This window comes from Oncorhynchus kisutch, linkage group LG17 (genome assembly GCF_002021735.2).
Source record: "Oncorhynchus kisutch isolate 150728-3 linkage group LG17, Okis_V2, whole genome shotgun sequence".
Taxonomy (NCBI): Eukaryota; Metazoa; Chordata; class Actinopteri; order Salmoniformes; family Salmonidae; genus Oncorhynchus; species Oncorhynchus kisutch.
Window position 1 is genome coordinate 60,665,056 of NC_034190.2, and position 20,168 is coordinate 60,685,223.

A 20,168-nucleotide genomic window follows, 5' to 3' on the forward strand; every position below is an offset into this window, starting at 1 on the left:
TCCCCCCCTTTTGACTATGCACCATTAAAGGCAATGTAACCGCAGTCGCAGAGATCACATTCAAAGTAAATGCTGCAGATGTTGAATAAATCAGATATTACCTTTAAATGTCAACCACACTACAACACGGATCTTCAGCAACCGAATTGAATCCTGCCCTTCTCTTTTTGGCCATTTAACTGGTGTTCTGTGGTGGAAAACAAAGTACGTCGGGCGTAACACGTCAACCCTGTGACCCATAGATGGGCTAGAAATGTTTAATCAAGTTCAAATATTTTTTATTAGGCTTGCATTCTATTTCACCTCCCTGTTGCACACTTTTCCATTCCACATGTCACAAGGGGAGTAATGGCTGATTTAAGATTAAATCATCAACCCCAAAAAAATGCATGGGAAAACATGTTTGTTATGAAGTTGAACATCCACTATTTATGACAGAATGTTACAATTTTGTTAAATAAATAGTTATTTTTGACTACCTAATGCAAAATGTTAGTCACAGGTGCGTATGTTTAAAAAAGCTGTATAATGGAAAGAATAGATACCCGCACACAGTCAAAAATATGACAAAATCCTATAATTTATTGAATATCACGGGGATAAATGCATCTGAAGATTGAAATAACAGTATGGAGTGCACTTGAATTTCGTGTGTTTTAACTATTTTATTTATATAAGCAGGTACTGTACCATTTGCATGCCACTTTCCCAGCATAGGCTGTTGAGACACATGGGAGCGTCCTATATCTAAGTAAATTTGGCATAGCCCCTGAAATCATTGAAGCAATCCAAAAGCTTCTACCTGCTCAGACAGACATGCTCCTAGTCAATACTATTTCAAAGTGAAAGGGTGGGGAGAACCCGGTAACCTCCAAAAGTCCTTTGTACTGTAGCCATCACTGTCTCTCTAAAAGCAGCACAACAATCCTCAACAGCAGCTGAACACGGGCTTCTTTCTGATCAAAATGAGAACGCTTGATAAGTCAAGGTCACCGGGGGCCTGCTTGTATAAGGCCTCTATCACAGTCGGAGCCCGACAAACACTGCAAAGTCATAAAGTACTTTGTCATCACTCGTTATATAAACTCTCCACAATGGAGTGGGATCACATTTCTCCCCTCCTGTGTGGCCCGTGTCACTTGATTTTCCTCCTGGCACCGTGTCAAATCCAAATGGAACACACCATATACCGCTAGGGTTGTCATGTGGGGGAGCTACGGGGCCCCTGTATGTGAACCAGGTGGAAAGCTTTTGTCGCTTTATTGGCAGGTAAGTGAAGGTGTCTGCAGTGGAGAGCGACAGAGAGAGGAAAGTGTTAGGAAAAACAATAGTGGTGCTGTAAAAGAGGCCGATAAATCTTTCAAGCACCGAAAGCCCCTGGAAGTAGGGGATACTGCCGGCGATATTTATGAATGGCCCAGTAATGAGGCATCAGGAGTGTGGCAGATATGAGAACACGAAGTTGAGACGAAGGAGAGGGGGGAGAAAAATTGCCGTTGTCCTGCACTGGTGGAGAGAAGAATGGATTATCCAGGGGTGTGCTTGTCAGTCTGTCGAGGACCCAGGGCTGCAGGCAGCGCAGGGGCAACAGGTGCGGCGCTCGCCAACGTTTTTGCAAATTACACTAATCACAGGGCCTGACTGCAGCCAGGCAGGAGGGAGGGAGGCAGGGATGGAAAAAAATAAAAAGGAAAGGGAACAAGAGGAAATTAAAATGGAGTAGATACTCCCTCTTTACGACTCTCCTCTTCACACAATGCACAGTAGTGGTGACGTTCCCCTTGAGACTATGTTCTGCATAGAGGCAATAAAGCACTACAACAACCTGAGCAACACACTCAAACTACTGCTTCCAATAAATACACCCAGAGTCATATATGGTTATTCAGGATATGAGTAACACCACTCATCATTCCAAATGTCATCAGGATTCAACAACTTGTTCTGGTTATATTGCACCTGATCCCTAATAATGTATTCTAAATGTAGTAGGCATGTAGTAAATAAATGTAGCTTGCTGATGCTAACTTCTTGATATACTGTACAGTAGTGTCTTCCTAATCATAACTGTTGAATCATTTGTTGTTTTGGATGCCACATTTTCCTGAACTCTCCTCAAAGCGCTGATGGGTAGAGAAGGGTGGTCTCTAGGAAAAGGGGGAGGGATGTAGATTTGACGACCTTGTCCTACAGAATTGGCATGGATTGTCACTGCGAAATACAATCCTCATTTTTGAGCCCTCAGAGAGAGGCAGAGCAAGTGAAAAAAAGAATCCCACAATCCCTCACTGGATGCCCAACGTCTGACTTTGGAAGGAGTGTGGTACTCGCAAAATTCCTTTGGTAACAGAAACCAAAGTCAATGATAGACATTTTCTATTATTAGCGTCAGTCCAATCTTTGAAACCTTTCCTTCTTCCATGATACAAATGTCACATTGCTGATGTATTCCATATTAAATTACAGCGTTTTAATAACTGAGCTGCTGGACGCAGAGTGTTATCAACAGCCATAATGTAGAAGATTAGCACACACATCATGCTCACCTGTTGTCCACCTACTTTTTTATGAAGGACGCAGCTGTCACTGAAACCGGTATTTTTAAAGGCTCTTGTCATGGGTCGCTGTTTTAGGATTCATATTGGGCAAGGACAAAGAGAAAAGTGGCTTAGAAGAACAATATCACATTTTTTAAGTCGAAATCCGATCGATGCCCACAAATCATTTAAGAATAGGCTGTCAGTATGTAGTAAAAACTATATCGGTGTAAACTCTCATAGCATGTTATGATGGATATGTCAGTATTTTGAAATGTTTTTACAGAAAGAAGCCACTCGAAGTAAATAGTCAGGTTTGTTTACTATGGAATTAGCCAGATCAGTTTTTTACAGTATGCATGTCCCAGTGAGTCATAAGAGGCTGGTGCCAGGGTCGAAGTCTTTTACTGCCCTGTCAAATGCTGCCAGTCCTGCTTTCTTCCCATCATCACACAGCAATACACCATGTTGGACCATTGCAGCTCATTGTCAGCCAATCTGCCAGGGTTTTTCCCTGAAAGAAAACGATCCCATTCCCCTCGGACTCACGTCAAATTAAGCAAATTTACAGCTTAGCACTTAAGAACTTCTTCCTTTGCCAAGAAACCGGGCCTCTCTCTCTCGTCAGTGAGTGGTGCGCTGTGGCGGCTCAAGCTGAATGCGAATGGCTCTGGCTCTTTGCTTGCTAGCTCTGGGCATTTGATTGTTGCTCCTAGCTCTCTCCTTTTTGGACAGAGTTATAAAGTGATGAAACACTCTCCTTTCCGCTCTGGAGACCTCCCGTCAGATTTTTTAAGCAAACTACTTGAAACTTAATGGCTCCTTGGCTCCTCGCCACGGAGGATTAACCATTTTATGTGCTTGTTTCTCGTCGCTGTTTGATGCTAGTTGTTTGTTCTCTTTGTAAAGTCCTGTTGAACACTGGGTAAAACTAATTTACGGTGAGGCGCAAACTTCGGGCTAACTAAAACAAATAGAACACAATGTTTGGTATTCCTTGGTAAACATTTATGTAACGGAGTTGACAGGCGTCTCATTTTTCAAATGCTGTTTATAGGGCCTCTACACTAATCTTTCCATTGGATTGTGTTTGTGTTTGACAGATGCGGACAACTGCTTGTTGACCAAATAAAATACTCCCACTGCAACATAACACCCCTCAACTTATGTGACCTGTTAAACACATTTTTACTTCTGAACTTATTTAGACTTGCCATAACAATACTTATTGACTCAAGACATTTCAGCTTTTCATTTTTAATACATTTGTAAAAAATAATAATAATAATGATGTTTTGAATATCATTCCACTTTGACATTATGGGCTATTGTCTGTAGATCAGTGACACAAAATCTCAATCCATTTTAAATTCAGGCTGTAACACAACAAAATGTGGAAAAAGGAGTGTCAATGCTTTCGGAAGGCACTGTAGTTTTTGGAACCAATATCTATATCATATTGATGTTATGAATAACACTGCAACTGTGTGATGGTTTCCTTTTCTTTGCCACTGCTTTGTGAACTGCTTGCTGATTTGCCCAAGTATGATTATTCTGAGAACCTACCCAACCTGTTTGAATACAATGGGAATCCAGTTGATGACCCATCAGCAGGCAGTTAAGTATTCTGAATTGCGAGCCTGTGAGAGGGTTTTGTACCTACAAGAACAGTCATGTATGCTCTTTAACATAATAGTGTAGGTTAACAGCAAGAATAATCCATTTTTTACAATATATTTTGCTCATATCGATAAATGGCCTCGCTTTTTTTCTGAATCATCAAATGTACATTCTCATCTGCTGCAGTGACATGATGCAGAAGGACATTCAATCGATGTCGGAATACATTTTTTAGTTATGAACAACCTACACAGGTCTCTCATAAGACGTAATGCTGTTTTTCAAACATACAGTCTATGGGTCATTCCACAAAATGGGTGCCTTTTGGACATGCAAACATTTAAGAAATGAACTTACAAATATTTATCTTTCAACATTCAATTGCACGGAGGATATGTTTAGCTTACGGAAAAAAAACACCTTTTCCCATCTGAGGCATTACAATCCTATGAACTAAGAGCATTTCAGCTTCACTTTTACCACACTGTCTGTCAACCCTGTCACTGATACGTATGTAGCTTTCTGACTATTAATTAAAAGCCTGTTTGATATAAATCCAACATTTTCTCATTGTTTAAGTATGCCTTGTACAAATAAACTCACATCAAACTGATAAAGTTACCATTGGGCCTCTAACAGGGTTGACGATAACAGGGTTGAGGTTTTAGGTGAAGATCGGCCACTACTCCTCAAGTGATGAAAATCATGGGACCACATGGTGTTCATGAAATTATACATATTTTCCACATATGATTAAAGTCCTAACATTAATTAAGCGAACAGGGTTGACGTGTTGAGCTCAACCACCTCAGTCAAAGATACATTCTTTTATAAATAGACCGAAGAGAGAGAAGACTTCCTCTCTTTTCCACCATGCTGTTCAGAAGACCCAAACGATGTCACCTGCTGTGAATCATTTAACTTGGTAGAATGGTACATTATTTTAAAGTGGTTAATTGTTTGCATAACAGGGTTTACCTTCAAATGAGGGACAGATGAAAATGCATCACTAATCACATGAAAATAAATAATAATATTCAGAAATGACTGTCAATGCAGCAATGAGACATTTTGGGATAAGTGGATTGAAATGTTCCTAGAAGTGACACAGGGTTGACGGAGGGACATGTCAAAATGCTGAATATTCCTACTTAAGCACGTCTTTCTTTATATTTTTTAATCTGATTTATTGAATTATCCATGTGGTCTATATTAAAGTGCACTTCATTTAATATAACAGGCTTTTAAAATTCTATATTTGTAAGGAATTTCTACTTAAAATATCAAACGGACGCAAAAGGAACTCATTTCATGGAACGACCCAAATGACGGAACATACAAGATTCATGCTTCTTTTAGTGAAGGGTTCTGTCCTGTTTCTCATTTCAAGAAAAAAAGTAAACACTTTGGTAGATTTTCTGATGTTTCTCTCATTCCGCTTAACAGATTTCTTTCCAGTTTTTCAAGGAAATAAGTACACATGCAGGTGTTGAACTGAAAGAATATTCTAGTTGAGCTGAGAAAAGAATGTCTTGTTATCTTGAGGTCTGAAAAGAACAATACATTGAAAGGCAAATATTTATAGATTCACCACTCCCAGAGAATGTGTCATGTTACTGAAAAGAAATGTTACCCAACCTGAAACTTGTAAAAACTCAGGTCTGTCAAAAAAAAAATAAGAAAGCATCAGCTCTAAATGCAGTACATATACTGTGCATAAGCCTAAAAACTTGTGGACATAACATGTAATATGTACTGTACACTTCCAGAAATGTGTAATAATACATACTGTAATAAATAATTATATACTGTATCTATTTTAAAGCTACAGGATGAAATCATACTGAATCTTAAAGTCACGATCCCTCTGAGCAATGGTTGCTAAGACGGAACCTTAAAAACAGTATTTAATGTTGTGGTTTGATTGAACAGTGGAAAAAATGTCAAATAGCGGATGGGAAATCTCTTTTAAGATCAGTGTAAAACAACAGTGTTTGATATTTTAAATGATCTCATCTTAAAACTGCTCAAAGTTTTTATTCTTCCATATTAGACTCCAAGGTTCATGCAGTCAAAATTATTTTGGTTACTTTCAAGTCCCTTATATGTGATTCAATAAGAGAAGGTCAAAAGGATACACAAGCGAGGAAAAAGTATATTAATAAATGCAGATTGACAATTGAACTGTTTCTTTTGTGTACTTTTGTCTTAGATATACATTTGTGATTCTATTTTACACATTTACACATTCCGTCTGCTTTTGCCTGTTAGTCGATCTTAGTGACCTTATAAGTGCACTTTTCCAACATCTCTTTTTCATCTTGAAATGCCATCACACAACCCCGTAATACTCCTTAAGGGAGAGTAAGAGCATATATAAACAGAACCCCATACGGTAGCGCTGCATGGTTCTGCCATGTGTTCCAGCCTCCAATAAGGTCTAGTTAATGTTAAATTGGCTGAATGTGTGTCCAATTCTCTATTTCCTCTGGGGTCTCTCAATAGCAACAGCTGCTACCAATGGCAAAGCAGCCTTCCTCAGAGGCTACGTCCCAAATGGCACCCTATTCCCTATAAAGTGCCCTACTGTTGACGAGGGCCCAAAGTAGTGCACTATATGGGGAATAGGGTGCATTTGGAATGCACACCCAGTCTTTTTTACCCCATGACCAGAGGTACTCGAAAATAACCCCATACACGTGCCAAAATAGATAAATGAACGCAAAGGGCAGTGGATTAAAAGAGAAGCAACAAGAAGATAGGGTGGGTGGAGAAAGAAAATGAGCCGCTCCTTTCACAATGTAATCTCTCTTGTTCGTAAATGGTTTGTCCGACTTATATAGAATGTGTATGGTGCAGCTAGTGTTCCATCATACATGGGTCTACATGATATGATCAGTGGCAAGTGCAATATTTCTTAGATGGGACATTTTTCTCAGAGCATTTGCAGTAGTTCCTTTACAGCCATTACTGCTGAACTCAGGACAACCAGACAGTAAGGCCAGGGCAATCAAATATCAATAAATCTTTCGGTAGTGGCCGTCCTCTTCGGACTTGGCTGTACAAAGATGTATCTTCATCCATGACTGTAGAGACAAGGCCACCTGCTTTTCCTCTGCCCCCCCTCCCCTGCCTGCCTCCCTCACATTGTGAACTTAATAAAAGCTGCCATTAAGGAGCGCTTCATCTGTTTGGGGCCTAATCTGCCTCACAGCCATCATGTGACCACATATGCACTGCACACCTGTCGTGTGTGTTCCCAGGGACGATCGTCTCTTCACTGCTGCTGTCCCCTTGCACAAACTGTTCTTGGCACATCAACCTGGGACAAGCTGAGGCAAAGACACACACACGTACATGCACTCACATGCACGCACGCACACACGTGTATACATGCATGTGCACCACTCACATTGGCCCAAACATGTCATGCAATCAAGCGTGGTAGCCTATAAGTCATCATTAAATAACGTTTCATGTTCTTACTGGACTGTTAAAAGACAACATTGAAACAGGCCATACATCTATTTTTGTTCAATACATCTTTATTTTATTGAGTGAAAAGCTCAACCCTTGCATAAGACATGCAGAAAGAAAAAAAACGAATATAGCACATTGAAGGACTAAACAGCACTAAATCAAAGTGGTAAATATGCAGTGATGAACACCAGTGCAGAGGGCAGCAAATTCAAGTAATTTCAAATACTTTTCCATTAACTTCACTGTCTACTTTTCATACAAAATGTCTGATTTGTCTCCCTGTGTGGTTGTGAAATAAAACCAAAAAGAAAATGAGCTAGAGATGGCTTTTAGTCCTGGAGTGCAAAATATTTGACAACTTTTCTCTATTTGTCTGCCACCAAGCCGTAGTAGTACACTGCTTTTTGAGTACATTATTACGCAACAGAGAAAAGACATCTCATTTAGTTTTTCTTTCTGTTTTCATGTCATCTTTTTCCCCGTTAATTAAAACGGTAAAGCAATCTGTCGTTTCAGCAGCAGCCTATGTAGGATTTGGAGGTTGTTTCCGTCTGGTTTTTGTGTAATATAATTTTCATGTTTATTTTTTTCCTTCTCGTAGATTATATACAGGATGCCAGCTGGCTGACAGATGGTGATGCCTTTACCCGTTTTTTATTTAAAGAAACATCACAAGGAAGAGGAGGAGGAGAGACGGCAACAGCTGTAGGCTGAGGGAGGACAGACACCACCAGAGCGGCGCGCTGGTCATTGTGTGTCACTGAACGAGAGGAAGGGACCTAACAGCACAAAGCTCACAAAGAAAAAACCCCACCAGAAACTAAAAGTGTACTCCTTTCGTGAAGAGACACAGAGACCCATCTTGTTGGCACCAGCAAATTTCTCCTTTCATCCCCAGACTATTCCCATTTCAAACTCTGAATTGTATTGGTTCTGATTGGTTAATCTCTGACCAGAGGCGAGCCCTCATTGGGCGGCCTGACAACAAATATTGTTGATTCTCTGCTATCTGCAACGATGCAGATGTTTCACTTGAATGTCTACTGGGACAAACTTTTACTTCAATGTCTACTGGGACAAAAGCATTTGGAAGAATAGAACGAGGAAAGGTCACATGAAGCGAGGCTTTGTAGCTCTAAGCGACCAGAGCAGTTCCACAGGTCTCTCTGCTATTAGCGGTCTCTATCCGGGGGGAGAGAGACTAGCCAGACACTAAGTATTATCACAGAACGAGAGACCAGTTCTCTGCCCTCATGACTTGCTCTAGCTACCGTATATGGGTTAGTCTCTCTCCCCATGAGGTTTTGATAGTGTCAGTATTCTGGGACTTCCCCCACAACACATGACCCCAGACGTCATCGGGCTATAGCACTACTAAGCAGAACATATGTATCGTTATAATAATTATGGTTTCTTTATTTTCAACTTTTTACAAATCCTGCTATTTTACACACACACACACACACACAGGCGCACACATAAACTGTATTCAAGTGCACAATATCTTCCAGCCCAATAGCTATTCCCAAAATGTTGTCAGAAAAACTAAAATAAATAAAAAGTGATGCACTGCCTTGCATTTGAGTCCGTGAGAGAGGCATGTATGCCCACAGCAAAGTAAAATGTCAAAGAAAATATCAAATTAAGGAAAAACTACAAGCACACACAAAAATGACAAACAGAAAAATGAATAAAACAAAGTGTTAAATAAACCAGAAACATCCATTAGTAGGTCTAAATCAGTGTTTTCTTTTGTATTAGCTTTGAAAATGTCAAGGTAAAAAACGGAATCCCCTTACTGCCTTCAGTGCTACAGTATGGCAAGGGTCCTAACAATGTTTACTGACTTCCTCTAGAAATCTAAGGGGGGGAGAAAAATTATATTTAAAAAAAGGTCACACACACACACAAGCAAACTATAGTGGGGTTATTTCAATGTTTGACTTTTTATTATTCATTTCTCCTTTAATTGTTTTATTTTTAAAGGAAGCTGTTCATCAAAGAGCATTTTGTTCATATATAGTCTTTTTACAGAAGAAAATACTGTACAACCTTTTTTTCTTCTCTAAACAATATTTTGTGGATAACAATCTACACACATAATTCCCTATATTATGATTATTTTTTCCAAAGCCATATTCAAGAAATAATTCATCATAACAATTTTCACCCCCCAGTAAACCTGAAGATAGGTTAGACTAACGTGTTTTGTGTGATAATTTAGTACTACAGTATCTGAGCATTGTCATGTTTTTAATAATTAATTGAAATCACAGTTCTTCTTATTAGTGTCGTTATTAGGCCACCATAACTCGGGCATGCCCATTTCATATTTAAATCCTCCAATCACAGAAGCAAATAAAATCAGTCCTTACTTTAAATAAAACACAGAACAACAGTTCTTTGTCACACTTAACAACTATTTGTGCATCAAAGCAAAGTGAACTAAAACGACATCTTAAAGCAAATTCCCTGTTAAAAGATGCATGCCATATTTTTTCTGAAGATAAATCTAAAAAAGTGCTAGAACACCCTAAAAATGTCTCATTGCAAGGTCACATAAATATTAAATAAAACCGTTACAATAGGCGCTAAACCACAGCCATAGTAAATGGAAAACAAAATGTCCAACATTGACACATTTTGCTTTCTGTCTGTACATTTCAAACAAACACTCCCTGACGCTACCTCTGTCATTCCTCATTGCATCTGAGTGACTCATCTTTTCCTCTGGTCAGTTCATTCAGACCCCCAGCTAGTTAGTCATGATGGTTCCTCGCCTAGTTCTAAATCAATATTCCGAGCCGTCTGATTTTACTATGCAAGTATAACGCAATCGTAATGCAATGATGCATATGGTAACAAAAATATGTTTGAATATCTATCATCGTTTATATAAAAGTGCACTATCCAAATGCAAACTTAATAGGTTCCTCGACAGGGGGTAAGGGTTACAATTGCAAGTCCACAAGCTTGATTTTGGTGAGAATTTAACATAATTTCCCAGGTAGCTGCATACACAGAGCAATGCTCGCTCAGAGATCTATGCCCATCTGCAGTTGAGACTGAGGACACAGTCACTGGTCACTTCTATTTGAAAATGTACATTGAGAACGAAAAAGAACCTTGCAAAGGATGAAGAGAGAAGGGTACAAGCCAAAACACTAATGCAGACCCCTGCACTTAATGTAGTAATAATAATAATAATAGTAATAATAGTAATAATAATAATATTAATACAGAAATAGGATCAAATGTTCAAACACATTCTGCTTTAGAACTTTTCCTCAATGTAATTGAACAGTGATGTCTTTCCCTTTCATTGGTAACAAGGGTCCTGCAGCTCCTGTAAAGACTGAACCAGTCATTTCCTTTGTATAGAAAAGTTCACACACACTTACATATATAGTTATATAGAGATTTTTTTTTCTTATCGTTTTTTTCCACGCACAAAAAAGGTTAAAAATAAAAGTAAAATAAATTAAAAGTCAAACATGCACGCACACAAAAAGACTGCTGTGTAGTAAAATGTTTACATTGCTGCCCCACGTGTAAAACAGGGCCTAATTTGTTTGTTTCTCTGTTCATTTTTTTATGCATAATTTAATTTCTATTGTTGGTCATCTTGTAAACATCATCGTAAATCATTTTGGGCCATAATTTCTTGTTGTTGTGGTTGTTGTTGTTGTCTTCTTGTTGTCATCTGCAGTGTCTCTAACCTTGATAAATGAGGCCACTTTAATTTGTTTGTTCATAGTATACAGGATACTTCTTCTTCAGTGTCAGAGTATCTTTCATGGGTCGGCCTCTTGCTTTTCCAGTTGGGAAGTGTCAGTGTGGTTTAAGGAAGCGTCAAAACTCTCGTCATTGTCCTTGTTGTCGCCGTCGGGCTGTGGCATCGAATCTTCGTACGAGTCAGTGTTCAAATCCTCCTCCGCCTCATCCTCATCCTCCTCATCTTCCTCTGCATTGGCCTCTTCCTCGGGTGACTGGTCATCTTCGGGGTCGCCCGATGTTCCCGTGGTGTCATCCTGAGGAGCGGGCAAGCCCAGCGGTGGCATGGGGTTGGGCCCGGCAGCCATGGTCAGGCTCGGGTCATGGTGATGCTGCATCTTTTTGCTCAGGTCCAATGAGTCATTGAGGCCCAGGCCAGCGGCGTTCTTCAGGAAGAACAGGGAGCTGCTGGTGTCAGTGCCCAGGTTGAGGGAACTGTCCAGACTGACCAAGGAGGTTGGATAGGGGTGGTTGTAGTCAGATGCCACGCTGGCTGGGGGGTAGAGCATGGAGGGGGCATGGTTGTTGTTGTTATGGTGGTGATGGTGGTGGTGGGAGAGTCCTGGGAGGCCACCGGGCGAGGCTGGAAGAAGGCCCATGGAGGCGTGGGGCACCGCGGACACTCCTCCCGTCATGTGGTGCGCCCCCTCCTGACGGGGAGACACCGACGGCAGCTCGCCGCGCTCCTGCTTCTCATGCTTGCGCTTGTGGGAGTCCATCTGGGACATACCGACTACAGTGTGCTTGCACTCGGGGTAGGTGCAGTGAAAGTGTGAGCACTTGAGCTTGTATTTGCAGTCGGCAACCTCGCAGTCAGCGCTGGAGCTGAACTGGCAGAAGCCAGCGGCGCTGATCACATCTTGCTTGCCATGGTGTTTGCGGTGGGCAGTCACCTTGGTGCTGTCCGTGCAACGGAAGCTGCAGCGCAGGCAGTGGAAGTGGGTGCTGTTGCCGGAGAACTGGCAGTCGGAGAAGTTGCAGCTGAGCGATGACTTGAAACGCTTGAAGTCGTCCAGGACCAGGTTGTCCACACGGTCGTGGTGCTGCGCATGCTTGTACATGTGCGTGCGGCCGCAGAACTTGTAGCCGCAGTTCTCGCGGGTGCAGTGGTAGTGGGTCACCTTCAGAGAGAACTGGCAGCCGGAGTCCTTGCAGTCCTCGTACAGATCATAACGGCGGAAGCCCTCCAGCATCATGCCCTCATCCAGCATTTTGCGAGCAGAAGCCGTCTTACGCCGCTTGCCGAAGGGGGACATGTCCTCGATGATCCAGAAGCGTTTCTTGGCGCCGGTGGCCGTAGGGATGGAGATGGTGTTGCCTACAGAGAGAGGAAAGAACATTAGGACTCCACAACTGATCAACTTTTAGTGGTACAGCACACTAAACAAGCTGGGCCAAGGGGAGATCTTCCTTTGCGGAATTTCTGAGAGGCTGTCCTGCATTCCCAATTGTATATTGTTTTGTCTTTACAAATTATTGAATAAGAAGAAGGGAAGGGGGGGGGGGTTAAATGATAGATTGACTTTGCTGCTAATCGGTACTTGACATTTTTACTGGGTGTCTACAGCCTCCAAACAGTGGCAGAGATGTGGATCTTGGCGGCCCCTCTTATCTGCCTTTGGTTTACGAGGGGTAGCCTACCTTGCCGAGTCCCCTGGAGTCACTGCTAATGATGTGATCCCTGTTCGGCTCGACAGGAAGCAGGGGCCTCGATAAAAGTGGGGGCACGATTAAAATAAGAGGCGGCTGATGCGCTGCCCATTAATGGAAGCTAAACAAGGCCACGGCTTTGGACTACAGGTGCTGAATTTACAGTGCTGTTTCCACAGCCTTGTAAATACCAAAGGGGGACACTGTGCATAACCTGCGTGTAATGGAGACGTAAGACCAAGCTCCATGAGAATAAGGGAATGGCTCAAATGGAAAATAAAGATTAAGCAAACAAAAACGTTTCTATGTCTCATCTAGACCGTATATCCTGACTTTTTCAGGCTAACTTACAGATATTTTCCCAAATGTTCATCTTTTTCACAGTTTTCCCAAATAATGTTTGTATGGTGACTTTCCCCATTGACTTTCTTTCAAGCTTCAACAACAATTTTGAGAAGTCATACTGGATCAAACAAGTACACACTGAAGTAGACTACATCTACACCAATTGACACTGACAGCTACAATGTTGGTTTGCGTCGGGATAAGTACCTGCAGCATCCTGCACTATAGGGACGTCATTTTTAACCGGAGACGGAGTGGCAATGATGGGGCTGAAAGCTGGTGTGTTGGTTGGCATGACAACACTCCGAGTGGCTCCGAGAGAGGCGCTGAGCAGAGAGTATGACAGACAGGATGGAGAGACGAGATATGGGAGCGAGGGAAGAGGAGGTCGGAGGAGGGCAGGAGGGAAAGATGGAGCCTGAGACTGAAGTCCAGGCTGAGGAGGAGGTGGTGGAGGAGGTGCGTTTTGGGGAGCGCTAGTGTCAGCGGGGGTAGAGGGAGCAGTAGTGACCGGGCAGCCTGGTCCTGGAAAGACAGGATGACCAGGAAGTGTAGAAAGACAGGAAGGGAAACAGACAGACGGGTAGACGCAAACACACACAGACCCATTCAAACACACACAGACCCATTGAAACACACAGGGAAGGAAGGGAAAAAGGGAAAAGATAAGAGAATGATACAAAATGAAGCCGAATCAAGAAAGCAAACACCAGCCAAAGCAACAATGATGAAAATGGTGGATAACATTTGACACAAAATAATGGAAATGTGAAACTCATTTGATGAAGGCAAGATCAGATTTTGAAAAGCAGAGAATCTGAGAAGTTTGTTGCCACAGGGATAGCTTTCAGGTAAAAGGGAAATGTAGTCTACTATATCAAATTTACATTGCCATAAGTTATTACTGTAGAAAATGAATAATAGAAAATAAATGGCCTCCGAATAAGAGAACAGATACTTTATGGATTTTTATTGGTTTCCCACTCTTCCTATTGTTTGATTTTTTTTTTTGTAAAAATGGAATCCACTACGAAATCAGGAAATTATGATTTTGATGAGATATGGACATGAATTGACATGGCTGTGTCCTGTGAGTTTTAATGGTACTGTAAATGACGCTGGATTTACAATACAAACACACTACTTCATTCTAACTTCATAGCCAAGTTTTACATGCTTCTTTAATAGAACTTGATAGACAATTTACTTTTCACTGAAATTAAACAATATCGCCATCATTTCACTAAGCAACACCGTCCATAAATCCATTGTTTTTCTTGTTATCAACTCTACAGTATGCATTTGTATGCAAGTTGCTATGGCCACAATGTTAATACTCACTCCTCAACCAGTCTGGCTAACCCTAGCCTCTATATCCTGCCCCCGCTCCTCAACTCACCTGCTGGGGAGCTTTCATTGCCCACGGGGGTGCTGCTGCAACTGCGGTCCTGATTGGAGGACTCAGAGGAAAGGCACAGGGGGCTGCCCCCGCCCATGTAGTCCATGTAGTCATCCGTCTCGTCCATCATGCTGGAGAACCCATGGGTCATCCCCGGGTGGCTGCCCATGAGGCCCGAGCCCATGCCCGACAAGTGCTGCATGTCATCGGCCCTCTGGCCATGGGACACCACCTATAGAGGACCACACAGGGGGGAATACATATTGTAGGGAATGTTCCTCACACAGGATTCTTCTTTTTTAAACATTATATTTATTGACATATTTAAATGTAGGGATTCCCCATTTATGTAAGATATTCTCTCATGGGGCACCAACTGTCAGGCATACGTATACTGGCACTACATCACCATAGAGTACTGATATAACAATGACATTGCTGGCGGTGGTTTGCATATTGCAAGTATGTAAAAACACAGTTCTTTAGAGACACTTTCAGTGGGAAAAATGTACCTCCATGATACTTTTTTTGAGAACGACAGCATATTAGCAGCAAATCCCATAGATACACTGTAACATGAAGGTTAAAACAAATAAAACATGCACAGTGTCACCAAAGGTGTTCATTACTCATTATCCATGCATCTGACTCAGGAATCAGGAAGCACAATGGAAAATTATAAAACCCAAAACCTTATGACATGATCTGCCACAGTCACATTTTTCAGTGAAAGGGTGTGTGAGGAACTGCGTGTTTTTGCATACTTTCAATATGCAAACTATCACCGGCAATGGTTCTATGGAAACTCCCCACATATTTGTCTTAATAATTGCACTGTTCAGAACATTATGTGGCGCGCGCACACACACAGACACACACACACTTTTCGTTACCTGGGATGGAACCCTGTCAAAGTTCTTTCCCAGCATTCTCCTCATGTGTTTGCGGGAGTGCGAGGTCATCTGGTGCTTGAGCAGGAAGGAGAACTGGCAGCTCTCGCGGATGCAGTGGAAGTGACTGTTCACCTGGTTGTACTTGCAGCCTGCATAGAGACAATGACACGGTTTCTATCACAAGGTGAAGAAATCGACTTTTAAAAAATTTGTTACATATGATGTTTTCACAGAGTTTAACTCAATGCTACGTGAGAAATGTGATGTTTTCACAATTTACTATTGCCTGGCACATTTCAGAGATTCGCCCAAACTACAAAGCAGCTGTAAATGTCAGTTATTGTACAATGTGAAGTGTAAGTGTCCATTTAAAGATGTCCTCTAACTAGCTCTGAAAACCTGGTAAAATCCTGTCTTTAAGAAGCTCTACTTTGGTTTAGATTCAGCATCATGACATAGCAGGGACAAAAACAACCGTATATGTAGGAGGCATATTAGATTAGATGACTCCAGTGTCACACTGAGCCAGTCTAGGCTGCCGTGGACTAAACCTGTGGAGCTCTTTTATTACAGTGACATCCTTTATTCAATTAGGAATTTACATAAATACATTATCCTATGCAGTGTAGGCCAATAATGCACACACCCCTGCAAACCAAAGTAAATATACAATTATTCCCATATTAAATTCATTTTTCAAAATCGAGCCATTGTTGTCTTTTCATTTTTTGTGCCATGGCACTGTTGTGTTGTTGTTGGATTCTTCCTCTTTTATTCTTTTCCTCACTTTTAGGGAGCCATTTTCGAATTGCTTCATGATTTCAAATTAAACGTCGGCTCCTCCAAATATCATTATATAAAAGCAGGCAGAAATAATTGAAAGAGCAAAATGCTGGGCAGGTGCTAGCATGTCAGTAACCATGGGACCAGGTGCACGAAACAATAGCTTTTGTACACAGTAACACTGCACATATACTTTAACCATGCAAAGTTGAGTCAATAACTGTAGCCACTGACATTCAGGGCCTTTATGAGACTCTTCCAGGTAACTTAATCGGCCGTGTTCAGTTGAATGTTGCTGCCATGGATACCACCAAACCCATAAATGTTTTATAACTTGAGTGCTTGCTTTAGTGATCCCTTTTACCTTTTCAAAACAATACAACAGGGCTGATCAGGATAGAAGACAGGAATTCCTTTTTTGTCTTTTTCATTTGTGTTCAGAAGAACATTTTAGAACAGCCAGAAATAAGACATGACTTTTAAAATGATTTGGGAATGATGATGAGGGATGACTGAGAAAAGTACACAGCAAACACAAACAAGTATGTAATCGCTCATTTCTGACAATATATATATTTTTTAAACAACCTTAGTGGGTTTGTCCCTTATAAATATATACATATGCATTCAAGTCTAGTATAACATATAGCCAGATATTTAAGTTATATGAGAAAGAAAGCAACAAATATATATGTTACAGCGCCGACAATGTAATCACTAGGAAAATAAGGTTTCACATTCATAGTGCCTATGCAAAACATTCCATAAAACGTTGAGTACGAGCCAGACTTGTTTTAAGCCATGTGAATTGCTCTGTGATAGCGTGACAATGTGTTTGCCAGGATTGGGAGCAGCTCTCTCTGTGACAGTTGAGGCGTATAGAGAGAATATCTGCTCGGAGCGTCCACAGAAAATCAATGTGGAAACATCACTACATCTCTCTTGATTTCACACCCTTAACCCTTACATCTCTCACTGGCCTAGCAGTGAGAATCGGAAAGAGAAAGAGGGAGTGAGAGAGTGAGAGACAAAGAGACAAGAGAAAAAGAGACTAGTTTAAATTGAAAGCTTACCTAGCCTGCCACACTCCTCTCTCTTGGTGAAGTATTTGAAGCCATTGGCGGCGCGTCTCTCTGCCTTCTCATGCTTCTTGACATGCCAGGGAAGCTTGGTGGTGATGTTGGTGACAAAGTAGCAGCCGGATCGCAGACAGTGGTAATGGCCCCTCATTCTGAACTCACAGTGCTGGAGGAAGGAAGGCAGAGAGACAGAGGGGCGGTCATCCTAATGTAAGACTGGGAAACAGGCTAGAACAATGACTTTAAACCTAAGTTGCTGTTGATCGACTTGACTTGTGGATACAAACTACAGAACAAAATGTTGCGAGATAAGCTTGCTGAATTCCCAACCAGTTTCTGTTCTGATGTCTGTTCAACGAATCTTCTGTTTCCCTATTTGTATTTATTTATAGTTACTGCAGGTCCTACAATAAACAGATTTTGGGGTGCTGCTGACTGCTCAAATGGACATCTATTTTACTCTACTCTACCAACAATTCACACCTTGACACCAACTACCCCCTTGTACATTTGGAAGGATCGGTCTATCAAATACTCTAACCCACCCCTCCCTTTTTTAAACTTGCCTCCACACCACTATCTGTTTCTGGCCTGTGTCCCCCATAGGAGCCAGGCTATATAGGATTATCTCAGTTCAGGTGGGTAGGGGGAGGGAGGGTAGGAGGTGGATATGGGGGGGGGGGGGGGGGGGGGGGGCTAAGTGAGAGGATGATTTTAGACACATTATTAATGAAATAAAATACAAAAAATCCTCCAAATATTGGCTCACGAGAGGCAGGCAGGAGCCTCCATTAAGGGGTTTAATTTGAGAAACATTTGCCAAATTTTGCCCTATTCAAGACAGCCTTGTTTATTGTGCGGCTGACAATGATTTATTAGGTAATATCAGCTAAATTGGCCTTTTCTGAGGGGAGAATGCGGCAGTCAAAATGACATCATTGACATATAAACAGACATTACGGGGTGAGTCGACTGTCGTCTCCCAGCAGACAGAAGACAGACGAGGAGCGGTTCTGAAAGACTGGAGTTAAATCACCTCAAATACAGGTCTAATAGATTGTATACTTCATGGTTAGAAAACTTGATGATATGACAGTCATTTGCTGGTGCTTGGAGAGGGAAGGTGGGGACCTACCTGGTTGGGACAGAGACACTGGAGGGAGAAGTAGGAGAACTGGTCTCGAACGTTGACCAGGTGGTTGTTAGGGTTGATGTGGTCCAAGCAGTGGGATTCGGCCTTTCCCGAGGTCTTGCAGACGTACTTGCAGTTCCCGAAGAGACAGTGGAAGTGGACCTTGTTGGAGTACTTACAGTCAGTGGCCAGGCAAGGGTCACTGTATGAACAAAAAACATAAAAGAAAGGGGGGTATGTTCAATACCTTTTTCTAAACAGAAATAGGACAGGGCTTCTGTACTGCGGTCATGGAGGGATGAAATGCTTCTGGTTTTCATTCTGTCCGTCTAATCAGGGACCTGGGACGCCAGGGGAGTGGACTCTCTGACCAATCAAATATATCATTATTAGTTATACCAGATGAATGAACTACCAGGTAGATAGGAACACCAGCCGTACTTTGGCACTCGAGGGCTGGTAATTGAATAGCCCTGGAATACAGGATCTCCAATGTCCAAGAAAATCAAAATCCACACATCTATAACATTTCATTTAAAGTATATTGCCATGACAGGTCATGACAACCTACATTGCTTAAACCTACGATTCTTAAAACATTCTTTCATTTTATAATTGTATTTTTTGTGTAGCCATATGAAAATACAACTTGTCATGTCAGTGGTCAGTGATTTTGCCTGAAAGTGTTCAATAAAGGTGCTCAAGTCAAAGTGTTTCATGCGTGTTATTTGCAAGTCTCACGGTCCCTTACTTGTCCTGGAACTGCAGGAAGCCCGGTTTGACCTGTGGCTTGGCGTTCTCCAGAGAGGTGGTGGCCAGCGGCGAATTGGCAGGCAGGTTAGGCATGGAGGCATTGAGCTGTGGGATGCTGCCCGTCAGCTGCTTCCATGCCAGCAGTGAGGGGGAGGAGCCATAGCCGCCGCCTGACGATGATGACATGTTGGCCACGTCCATGGCGGGGTTGTTAGCCATGGAGACAGGGGCGGTGGACTGGTGGGATGCTCCGTCGCCGCAGTCCTTGACTTTGTTGAAGTGAGGCTCTGATTTCACCTTCAGCGTGGCTCGTAGGTGGAAGCTGAACAGATGGACATGGTGGGGACACACTAAGTCAGATCTTTCATTCAGTCATCGACTCAAATTATCAGCTTAACATTTGTATAAAGCTTTCTAAGCAAAATTGCTTTTACACAATGGACTGTAATAAACAACCAATACTATAATGATCATCATGATAAAATACATTTGCCTCATTATTAAATATACAGTATGCTTCTTTTATTGTATCAACATGGGTTGGGTTGACCGTTGAGATGCATGAGACGCTACGGTCACAAGACGCAGATCTCCTAATTGTCCCTAGAATTTCTAAGCAAACAGCTGGAGGCAGGGCTTTCTCCTATAGAGCTCCATTTTTATGGAATGGTCTGCCTACCCATGTGAGAGACGCAAACTCGGTCTCAACCTTTAAGTCTTTAC

The 20,168-nt window shown here is 41.9% G+C and overlaps 1 protein-coding gene across 8 annotated transcripts in view; it reads right to left on the reverse strand.

Annotated features, from left to right (window-relative positions):
* Window positions 1-9,564: 9,564 nt before the first annotated feature.
* The window catches only part of casz1 (castor zinc finger 1), a 246,598-nt gene continuing 235,994 nt past the window's right edge, over window positions 9,565-20,168 (reverse strand). For 5 of the 8 annotated variants that reach the window (XM_031794213.1, XM_020506403.2, XM_020506406.2 and 2 more), the window contains 7 exons: window positions 19,444-19,767; window positions 18,696-18,903; window positions 17,555-17,726; window positions 15,699-15,847; window positions 14,806-15,037; window positions 13,614-13,931; window positions 9,565-12,729 (listed from right to left, as the gene is read on the reverse strand). In XM_031794213.1, the coding sequence (XP_031650073.1) occupies window positions 11,432-12,729; window positions 13,614-13,931; window positions 14,806-15,037; window positions 15,699-15,847; window positions 17,555-17,726; window positions 18,696-18,903; window positions 19,444-19,767 (2,701 nt within the window). In that variant the 3' untranslated portion in view covers window positions 9,565-11,431. The remainder of the gene's footprint in view (window positions 12,730-13,613; window positions 13,932-14,805; window positions 15,038-15,698; window positions 15,848-17,554; window positions 17,727-18,695; window positions 18,904-19,443; window positions 19,768-20,168) is intronic. The other 3 variants (XM_020506402.2, XM_031794215.1, XM_031794214.1) reach the window with 3 other exon arrangements.